The 11,204-nt window shown below is 35.7% G+C and overlaps 1 protein-coding gene across 2 annotated transcripts in view; it reads right to left on the bottom strand.

Annotated features, from left to right (window-relative positions):
- Positions 1-1,042: 1,042 nt before the first annotated feature.
- The window catches only part of LOC106173688 (cytoplasmic dynein 2 heavy chain 1), a 51,669-nt gene continuing 41,507 nt past the window's right edge, over positions 1,043-11,204 (bottom strand). For both annotated transcript variants that reach the window (XM_087007726.1, XM_087007727.1), the window contains 18 exons: positions 10,886-10,984; positions 10,350-10,473; positions 9,864-10,027; positions 9,390-9,509; positions 8,810-9,088; positions 8,219-8,374; positions 7,816-7,935; positions 7,413-7,617; positions 6,766-6,929; positions 6,246-6,371; positions 5,762-5,872; positions 5,207-5,441; positions 4,675-4,874; positions 4,164-4,385; positions 3,610-3,825; positions 3,004-3,203; positions 2,338-2,536; positions 1,043-2,020 (listed from right to left, as the gene is read on the bottom strand). In XM_087007726.1, the coding sequence (XP_086863852.1) occupies positions 1,862-2,020; positions 2,338-2,536; positions 3,004-3,203; positions 3,610-3,825; positions 4,164-4,385; positions 4,675-4,874; positions 5,207-5,441; positions 5,762-5,872; positions 6,246-6,371; positions 6,766-6,929; positions 7,413-7,617; positions 7,816-7,935; positions 8,219-8,374; positions 8,810-9,088; positions 9,390-9,509; positions 9,864-10,027; positions 10,350-10,473; positions 10,886-10,984 (3,099 nt within the window). In that variant the 3' untranslated portion in view covers positions 1,043-1,861. The remainder of the gene's footprint in view (positions 2,021-2,337; positions 2,537-3,003; positions 3,204-3,609; positions 3,826-4,163; positions 4,386-4,674; positions 4,875-5,206; positions 5,442-5,761; positions 5,873-6,245; positions 6,372-6,765; positions 6,930-7,412; positions 7,618-7,815; positions 7,936-8,218; positions 8,375-8,809; positions 9,089-9,389; positions 9,510-9,863; positions 10,028-10,349; positions 10,474-10,885; positions 10,985-11,204) is intronic.

The following is an 11,204-nucleotide window of genomic DNA, read 5'->3' as shown; positions in this document are numbered from 1 at the left end:
ACTTATTTTATTGAAAATGTCTTGTTTTATTCATAGCCCTGACTCTCACTCGATCAAATTTATATCTATATGTGCATTTGTTTAGAACTGAAGTATTGGCTGCACATTTAGTTGTTTTTGAAATTAAAAAAAAAATGTATATTAAATGTTATCATCAAATTATCATCTCCATATAAAATCACTGGTGCTTCAGTGTTGGTAGTGTATTGTTCTTGTAAACCTTTCTCATGACATCATTATAATTTATATTTACTATCATATTCATTTCACAGAGTTTTATAGTCATAATACCAAAGTATATACATAAACATGTATTATACACTAAATGCCTGTAGTTTAATGTATTAAAATGTGAATGCATGCATGCATCTGATGATATGAATAAAATTATCTAAAATTAATTCCATCACCTAATTGTTGTTAAAGCTGAAAATGATAATCGAGTCCACTATGAAAGTGACTATGACTTTGTATTCACTGTTAACACATTATAACCATGTTAATTGATGAGAAGCCCATAGATATTGTTGACTCAGGAGACTCATGCAATATCGTAAGCACAAAGGGGCTAAGAATGTTGGTGAGGACATGATTGTTATACGGAAAAACGCAAGAAGAGACGAAGCGCTAAATGCTACGACTGGGATTCAATATGCAAATACAGTTGGCTCACTTGTGTATTGTCATGTTGATGCAAAGGTTTGGCTTGTTCTGAGCAAGAAGATGTACAGTAGCTCACCACTACCATTCATGCATAGACTTTATGGGCAATCACTGTGAAATTCCTACTGAAGAAATCAGTCAAAAATTTGAAGTTAAACAAAAATATGGTTTGCCACTATGGAAGGAATCAGTAGTTACTGTAAAATCAATCTGCCACTCATTAAAAGTAACAAAAATATAGTTTGGCAATTATAGTTACTGATGTCTCAGACAGTGACAGCGCCATCACATAATGATCAAAATACTTAGTGTTTTTACATAACAATATATATGTGCACTTGTAAGAAAACATTTGGAGAAAACTATACAAAAACAACCATTTAGAAAAAATGTCTTTATTCTTTCTTAATTCCCAAATTCAAAGCATTTAAATTTTGGTACTAAAATTCAAATCAAATGATTCTTAAAACATATTTTTATAATTTTCAAACAACATGGACGGACTGATGAAAACAAAATACCATATTTAAAGCAAAGATAAATATTAAATATCATAAACAAATAATTGTTAAATTGACATAACTACTATGATGATCATATGGTATACTAAAAAAAAAGAGCAAGTACAGAAATCGGTTAAATTCAAAAATAAATCAAAAAGGAAAAAAATATGAAAAATTCAGATATTGAAACTAATATCACAGCAAAATAATAATGTTGTCACATTTCCGATTATACGAGTCATAATCTTGAAAAATGTCCTTAAACTGTATTATATATGATTTAAAGGAAAGCACATACTTAGAGAAAATTAAAATGGTCACAGGCTTTTTCTTTATACATTTAATCTGCTTCAGAAAATCAATGTCTCTTTTGAGATATATTGCCTAACCACTGTCTTAACTATAACTTTGATATATCATACACATAAACTTTATTCACACTATCAAAGAAACAAGTCTTTACTTATGATTTGAACTATCTCACTTTCCTTTTCTGTTGATAGGCCTTAGGAAAAAGTCAATTCAGTTTTTAACAATGTCACAAAAAATCAACAATGATATTTGTGTCATCTTTGGGGAGTAACACTTCCAGATTTCTTGTCAAATAGCCATCAATATCCTCCCACATGTCAGATATATTTATAAAGTCCTGTGATAACTTGAGATCTCAAGCTGGCCTTCTTCACTAGATGGCACTACTGTGCCTTCAGGAAGAGAGCAGCCCCAGACAGCAGCCACTGACTCTGATTACCACCACACGGGATGTTCATGTTGATGACTATCTTCTCGCGGTCACTGCTGAAGTAGATGGGCAGTGGTATGACCTCGTTTGGTGGGTAGGGGTCAGGGGAATCCTGAAATATGGACATTAATGTTTTTATGTTGATCCCATATTGAACAGGAACTGAAATATTTTTATAATTATTAATATTGATCTCACACTGAACAGTAATTGTGCTCCTCTGTCACTCATCATAGGTACAATTTGTGTTGAGGATAAAACATTAGCTTGTCAAGCAATAGTTCCAATAGTTAACTTGGAATTACATAATTATAACACACCCTATTATAATATCTCAAACATCACATAGTCTCTCTCTCCTCTTAGAGCACTACAGATGTTGAAAACTTGTACTTTTCAGTACAAATCAATCAGTCAATCTCAGTGTACCTTGGGTATCCAGGCCACCACACAAGGGGGTACCGAGGAGACGCTGGGGGAGTCCCGCTGGTTCTCTGACAGTCTCTGGCCGTCAAATGTGCACCCCTCCAGCAGCAGTCCTCCCAGTTTAGCAGACAACCTAGCCCCCTGGACACTGCCCTTCCATGATGCCGCAAACTTCAGGCTGTCCATGGAACACTTGATCTCTCTGGAAACATTTAATGCAAATGTGAATGAATTCTCTGTCACAGCTATTTTAATTGTATCTATTTTATTTAACCAAACATTTGCCATGAATACATGTGGCTGTTTTATGACAAATTGGGATTTGAAGACATTGTTTTCTTTTAATATCAAAGAGAATAAAACAAATGGCAATAATGCATAATTGGAGAATGTTGGAAGAATTTCTTTCAAAAAGTTTTAAACCTAATTGCTAAGTGTCTAATGCAGCTTTTACTCTTGTACTAATCTTTCTTGAAATGACGTTTTAATCATCTCTAGTAATACCTTCCACATTTTCCTTAGTATTTAATGAAAGTGTCCAGAAATTTTATGAACTCTCTTTACATTTAAAAATAAATATATGATAAATGCTTTCTGAGAGGAAACAAACAAATAAATAAATAAATAAATAAATAAATAAAGGACTTTTTCCTTTACAAGACTTTTTACCTTGCCGTCTGCTGTCTGAGAGCATTCAGGAAGGTATCTGGATGGAATAATTCTGACAAGTCCAGGGTCTCGTTCAGTAACATCTTGGTCTCTACCTTCTGGACCCACTCCTGTATTGCCATGGCGCGGGCCACCAGGGAGTGAAGGTACTGGATGGGGTCTTCTGGACCCTCCCATTTCTTCTGCCACTCCATTGGGGTCTACAGAATATCACAATTCATAAACTATGAATGGAATTGATAAGATTTATTAGAATAAGCTTTATGTGTAAATGCTTTAAAAATGACGTGTGAAACAGCAACATTCTCAAATTGTGTTACATTAGAAATTGTAGTATCTTATAACTATTTTCACTTTTATACACTCCATTTTCACTCTTTTTTTGGAAAATTAAAATAAACAAATCAATAAATAAATTAATTAAAATAAATTGAAATAAATAGAAAATAGTAAAATAATCAATATGCTTTATACATCTCACAAGATTCCTCATGGTTTAAAAATCAATAATTTGTTTTCATTTTTTGAAAACTCATTTATTCATTTTCCAAGTATTTTGAGGCACAGGCTCAAAACATGCCTCAATACCGAAATCTCAGAACTGACCTCTTGGTTCAACAAAGCCTCGGCCAGTTTCTGGACATCAGTGGTCAGTAGCTGCGTCCCCCTGATGACCTTGCTGAGGGCGGCCAGTGACTGGTGGATACTCTGGACCAGCTTAATGGCGTTATAGCGCTCCAGCAGAATGAAGGAACTGATGGGCATGGCATGGTCCGACTTCTCACTTGGCGCTGTTATTTTCATCTGGATAAGCTGAGAGCCCTGTAAGGAAAATGAAATGTTGGTAATACATGCAAATGTCTATGTAAATGTGTCTTAAATTTTAAATAGGGCCAGTGCCATCATTTCACTCAGCTTGAATCCTGGACCAGCCCTTTAAGGAAATCACATGCACGTTAATGGTACTTACTCTCAAAATTCAAATTAGAAAACAATTTTTTATTTTCCAATAATGTTTTGGCAGTGACACATGAAAACAAAGGTTCTGAAACTGTGAATCAGTAAATGTTTTGGCAAAAAACTAAAAAACGACTGAACTAGAAACCAAACAATACTGAAGTAAATAAAGAGCTTGAAATTCCGTGTCATTAATGCCATACCTGGTTCAGCTTCCTCCACAGATTCAGCACAGGACTGAGCTCGTGTGCCCACACTTCTTTGTCAAACTTGTTCCCCTTCACTGTGGCTCTCTTGACCACCTTCAGCTGGGAGATGACCAGAGAGCTGACCTGCTTCTGGGCCGACCTCTCAATGTTCTCAGGCAGGCCAAAGTATGACGGTTTATCATACTCTGGGAGGCCTTCTATTGCATCAAGGTAGTCCTGGAACACATGGATATCAAATAACTCTGATAAAGATAATAATTCCCCATATGGATAATATTATGCAATATGAATTAAATACTGAATATACTTTTGAAATAAAAATCTCCTTGGACAAAATGGATATGTCAGGCCATCAATATAGCCATTGCTGCAGACATAAATTTGTACTTCTCAATTCCATCATATCCCAGTGTGTAGTACCACATTATCTCAATCAATAAAAGCACTAATTTTTAATATAAAGTACCTCAGTGTATCAAATTATCTCAATAACACTGAGCTTTACCCTGTAGTGAGTGGTACTGGGCAGTTTAATTGGTCCTAATTTCTTCCCCTTGGAGGAGGACCCGCTGAGAACACCGCCCTCAAAGAACTGCTTCAGGTAGGAGACCATCACACGGTTGTCAAACTGGTTATCAACGCGGCCGCCATAGATGGCAAACTCAAACAGACCATGGACAAAGTTCCAGGCCACTTCACCTTTACCTGGAGTGATATCATGACAAGTCAGGGCACAGTTGAGTATCAGGATTAGTAAGTTGTTTATGAGAGTAAAGGCATGGACCAATATTATCACCACCACACACATACACCCAGAAGTAGTAAGCTATTGATGAAAGTATTGGCATGCATTAATACCATCATCACCACATGTACCTCATATGCTGACTAAAAGCAATATAATATCATAATATTCAATTCAACAATAATGACTGATAATAAATATATTAATTATTTAATAGAACATGTTCATCCAACTGCCAGCAAAATGCCATCAATTTATAGCCATATATCTTAATACAGCTTCTACCACCTACCTTTATTACACAGTCTGTCAATGATGTCACTTCCTGCGCGGAGATCAGATGATGAGAACTCGTAAAATTTGGTCCATCCTTGTGGAATGTAGTTTCTTCTCTCCTGACACACAGCATGGAACCAGGCCAGTGCAAACAGGGCTTGTGCACGAACCGTGTTGTTACCACGGGTGATGAATTCTGGGCTCCAGTTCTCATAAGTACGAAGGAGGTTTTTCTTGACACCAGGTGGAGCCTGTAACAATTACAAGAATACCCCATATTATAGTCATTGGGGCTTCTTACACAACTATCTCATACATGCAATAGAGTATGGATTTTCAAGACTTATGTATTAATGACTATACTTAAGCCTGCTATCTCACCGGCAATTCATCCAGGTAATCAAATTACTGAAAAAGAGTTTAAGTGATAAATTGAAGAAAATAACCTGTTCTATCACATTATATCAATTTGACTAAATTCACATTAAAATTCTTTGAAAACTTTCATTTCAAATCTATGTAAAATAAATCATATATTTTACAAAACATGGTCCATTAACTTCATTCTGACCTCATATGTGATCTTGAGACTTGACTGCAGGAGAATTGTGGGAAACTTAGGGTGAACTTCTGCTGTCATCCACAGACGGAAATCTTGGTGGGGGGTCATGGTGTTGATTTCCTAAAACACAACCACACTAGCATTCAGACATTTGGAATTCAATAAAACACAACGATACTAGCATTCAGGCATTTGACATTATACAATGTGACATAACTTACTAATATTTTCTGAACAGTATGATAATAATATTTTTTATACATAATATTCTGTTACTGGTATGTTACAGTAGCCAGTTACCAGTTTTTCCTTAATTTCCAAAACTTTCATTGATTTTTTTCAATTGCAACCTTGGTTGGTTTGAGTGCAATTTTTTATCAAGAAAACTGGTTATGACATTCAAAATATTTTATCTCATATCTGCTTATTTCATATAAATATCACAATTAATTAATTAATAAACATGGACATCATGAGAGGTTCTTTGCCTCACCTTTTCCAGTACAGGTAACCATGAAGTGACCAAGTGTAGGTTCTTCAGACACAGCCACTCTCCATTCCTGGCACAGTCATGAAGTAACTGTAGGGCAATGTCTGCCTGACCCTGACCCATGGCAACCTAGGGAAAATAAACACAATCATTAACCAGATATCCTCTTCCTTTGTCTATAACTACAACATATAAATCTAGTTCCCATCATAAAATTGTGACATTAGCATCATAGGTGAGAGTGATCAAGGCCAAAAAACTCTCAGCTGAGAAAGGTTAAAAAAGGCAACTTTCAATCTTTTTGTACCAGTTTTTTTTTAATAGTGCGACTTTTAAACAGTGATTAAAGATATGAATTTTCCAACAGATTATACTGTTGTCCCTTTAGTCTGTGATGTCACCTTAGCAAGTGTGACAAAAGCATTTTGTTTTTTTTTTTTTTAAATTAAATATTCAAATCAATTAGCAAAAATCTGGCATCTATCAGAAATCTGCCACTTCCCTGCAGAGCTAAAAAATTTACCTGGTGATATTTGTCCTTCCCAATGACTTCTGAGGCCATTTCTTCCAACTCCTGAGAGGGGTCAGCACCGGGCGAGATGACAATCAAGATAGGCTCAGCTGGTAAGGTCTCATTCTGATACAGCCGTTTCAAGTTCACGGATGGTGGGGACAGTTCTGTTCTCGCTGTGGGAAGACAAAATGAAAACCTGGTCATATAACTTTATAAATCATGCATAAACCTTTACAAGAGTTCATGAAATTTTCTTTCAAAACTGTGTAAGGCAAAACGTTTGATTTCATGGAAATGACTATAAAACACAATTCCGGTAAAATTATCTCACCACTGTCTAAATTGCTATCAGGAGAATAAAAATGTCTAAATTCCTCTATTAGTACAAAAATTAATAAAAAAAAAACGTATGCCAGAGAACAGTGATACACATGCACAGAGGTTTTTAGACAATTTGTCAAAAAAGAGCAAGAGTACTTTAAATAATCAGAATAGGCCAATTTAATGAAATAGTAAAACAAATGGAGGCAGTCTAATCAATAAAACTTGTCTTATAAAGGTTTTGCACAAACCAGACTCATAACTTAAAAATGTCAACATGTTCACAACATGCCACTTTCAAAATACAAGTAACAACTGTGACCAACAGCACTTACATAAAGCTTTAACAGCAAACAGACTCATAGCACTCTGCAGCCTGTCTGGCCTGGTGGCCTGAACTGCCAGAACCTGCTGGAACAGGGAGATCTTCTTGGCAATGGCTGAGGGGAATTCCTTCTCACACTCACTGCTCCTGGCAAAATTGGACCAGAGATCTGTGTCTTGGAAATTCAACTGCTGGTACAAATCTGGGAATGTGGACTGAAATATTCAAAGGACAAATGGCTTCAGTGTCAGATATGTGTTTAAAATTATTCCTAGGAACTGTGGAACATATTCTTAACTTATTCACATCATCTCTTTAAATAACTCATCTTGAACCATAATTACATAACTATAAAGGAGCTAATCTGTTACAGGAAAATAGTCAGCTGGAACCTTTAAAGCTTCAAATCTTACCTTCAGGAGCAGAAGAGCTTGTGGTCTCTCCTGGTCCACCCATGCTGGGATATCTCTGGACTGTTTACTGTGGTCTGCCTTCACATCAGCCACCAACAGGCCAGTGAACAGCTCCCACTCCTACACAACAACATGGCAGAAAATTATATAAATTGTGTTGTCCAAAGGTATTTTTATCTTAAAAAGATTAAACTTTACATGTCAACAAGGCATAATATTGGCAATATTTTTCCAGCATCAGAATGAGTCAAAATATTTGCAGCAGACCATTTTTTTTTCTTTTATGATAATGCTTAGAATTTCTTGCTGAATATGCTTATAAAGTCAAAGAAAGCCATTCACACTGAATTCAATTCATTTTGAAAATTAAGTGCTGAAAACATTCAGTATACAATCCACTCACATTCTCTTTGAACTCCTGTGGTTTCATTCCATGGACCATGTGAAGGGCAAACATAAGGCGGTCAGCCTTGAACAGTGACCGACAGACGTACTCATAGACGAGTGTCTGAAGGGAGTCGTTCAGTGTCTTCACCTTCATCTCTGGACTGGCTCCAGGCTGGTGATGGGGAGAAAAGAAAACAGTTATTTTATCATATTAAAATATACATTGTTTCTAAAGAGACTGAACATGTTTTCTGTCTATAAGGATGGATGATTGGTCAAAACATCAAGCCTCATAGGTATAAATACATGTTTAGTCTTTTTAGAAATGAATTATTTATAGCTATTTTATCTTTTTTGTTTAATTTTCTTTTTTTCTTCTTTTTTTGTCTAACTTTTATCTTTATCTCCATCTTCTTCCTCCTCTTTACGACTACCTTTATACTGTAGCCTGCCATCTTCTCACCATTCATCCCCTTCTCTCTCCATCCATCCAACAAGTCTCTTACTCTAGACTATATGTTTGCTAAACTTTTACAGGATAGCTTGATAAAACAAGGAATCAGCAAACTGTATATAAAGAGAAATAACAACAATATACATGTATTACCTGTCCAGTCTTCAAAGCTCTTTGGAACAGCCTGAAGAAGGCAGCTAAACTGAAGCGGTACATGTTATTGATCTTGGCCAGGTCACTGATCACAAAGTACAGACGGCTCCCATTCTCAGCCAAGGGCAGGTACGCCCCCCTCTCCTGGTCCAGAGAGGCCTGCAGCCTGACAGACTCCGAGAGGGACTCCACGATAGTCATGCTGCTCTGCTTCGTCTTGTTTAAACTGTCCAGCAGTTCTTTGTCCTCCAGGATGTTGCCTTTGGAGTTGGCCAGGTTCTGGAGAGAGATTATGTCAGCTGTGAATTTTATCATAAAAGGTGTGTGTTGCTGGAAAACTGCTGTCTTCATATTTTGGCAGATTTGTCATTTCTGTAGATACTGTGTATTTGATTAAAAATTTAGACAAATTAAATTATTCAAATGAAAAAATAGAAAAAATACAACTAAAAGTGGTACTTAAATCTCTTAGATTAGTCTGTGTGTATTTTGGATATCTGCAAATAGTTTCAAGAAAAGTTTATTTCAGACACATCACTGTCTTTTTAAAATATTTGCATCTATTGAAACTGCCACTAACCTCTAGCAGTGATTCTTCCAATTTTGCCAGCTCAATCTTGAAATCTTCTTCTTGCTTCAGCAGCTCTGTCTTCCTCACCTCCAGCTCTGGTTTCTCATGTTGTATGGTCTGTGCTAACAGCTGATGTAAGAGAAAAAATTACGTAAGTCATGTTCCCTTTGCTTCTGAAATCTGGATCTAATTTTGACATTATCACATAAATAAGTAATAAGTATTTCAAATAAGTAAAACTTTATATTGCTCATGACTTAAAATTGTGAAAGCTTTCCCAAAAGAGGGCTATTAGTAAGCCCTAAAGGTGAAACAATTACCAATATTAAAATCATGGCTATATACTGGTAGTATGTATGTCAATAATACTCACTCAGAGCAATTAACTCATTTAAAATGATTTAAAATGGATACTCTATATAATATTTTCCTCACAAAGACACAAAATTTGAAGTTTTTTAATCTAATATAAGTCATATCTACCTGTCCCGTGAGGCCTGCCCTGGTGGTGGTGAAATTCACCTCCGAGATAATCGAGGCTGCATCTGGGGGGATCTCTGGGGCAGGGTTACGGGTGGTCATGAACAGGCGGAAATCCTCGTTATAGTCAATGGTCTTCTCACCAAGTTGTACCACAAATCTTGGACCTTGGGGCAAGAAATTGGAATTAAGTGCTTGATAATAAATGCACTGTCTTCAAAATGATATCACCAAATTACGTTTAATGATAAGTTACTAGTCTATAATAAGACTGCCTGAAACAAAACGGTTCGTATTATTTAGGTAAGCAAAGTTCAGATTAACTTTAAAACATGTGAAATACTTTTTTGATTAAACTAGAACTTCTGTATGATGACAAGTAAATTGTGTATGAATCCCATCACTGGCATAAAACCCACCTTGAGACAGCAGATCTCCTCTAAGAAGAGGATACAATATGGGCTCTATTATAACTGGTAGAACACTCACCTTGAGACAGCAGATCTCCTCTAAGAAGAGGATACAATATGGGCTCTATTCCATCCATCTCTTGGATAAGTAGTGTCTTCCCAAACCTGACAGCCAGCTCTAGAGCAGTGATGAAGTTACCATCCTGAATAATCAACAACATGGATTATTGGAACTACCAACCAGAATGACTACATAATGATAACTTAAGCTATATCTTATGATATATTTTATGTTCAATTTATTTCAGATTTATGAAAAAAATCAAAATTATCTATGATAAAAACATGACATATTGAATTATTAGATTTCACAAATGATTAGATTTGTGAGAAAAATTGAAAGATTATCAACATATTTACTGTAGACTTCTTTTTTTATGCTTAATTGATAAATTCATAAGACTTTCATTTATTCTTCTATCTATTCATATTTTTTTTTTATTAATTTACTTATAATTTTATTCAATTATTTTTCTCTGCTTTTAATTGCCTGCACAATGTCTGGTTTTAATCCACTGATAGCCTGTATGTCATGGTCAGTAAGTTCTCACACACCTGTTGGTTGACAACTTCCAGCTTATGTTCCTTCAGGTGAACCTTGAGCCACTCTGTAGCACGCGACGACGGGTCCACCAGGAACGGACGTAAGGAACTCTGAAAGTGGGCCAAACAAAGAAGTCATTTCTGTTCACTTACAGTGCATCCCAAGTCTTTAACATAATCCTACAAAATCAGAGCAACATAGTTTTTTGTAAAATCTCCTTTATTACTGAGCTGTAGTGATTAACATAAATGCAGTTGTGAGAGTTGTGAGATTAGTCACCTTCCCTGATCTGTATTCCACAATAAAGTGTTTGCTTTACTCATAATTTCA

The sequence above is a fragment of the Lingula anatina genome, chromosome 3 (genome assembly GCF_051362555.1).
Source record: "Lingula anatina isolate TDL-2025a chromosome 3, LinAna3.0, whole genome shotgun sequence".
In the NCBI taxonomy this organism is placed as follows: Eukaryota; Metazoa; Brachiopoda; class Lingulata; order Lingulida; family Lingulidae; genus Lingula; species Lingula anatina.
The sequence above is the reverse complement of the archived record's forward strand: the minus strand, read 5'-3'. Positions and strand labels throughout refer to the sequence as shown.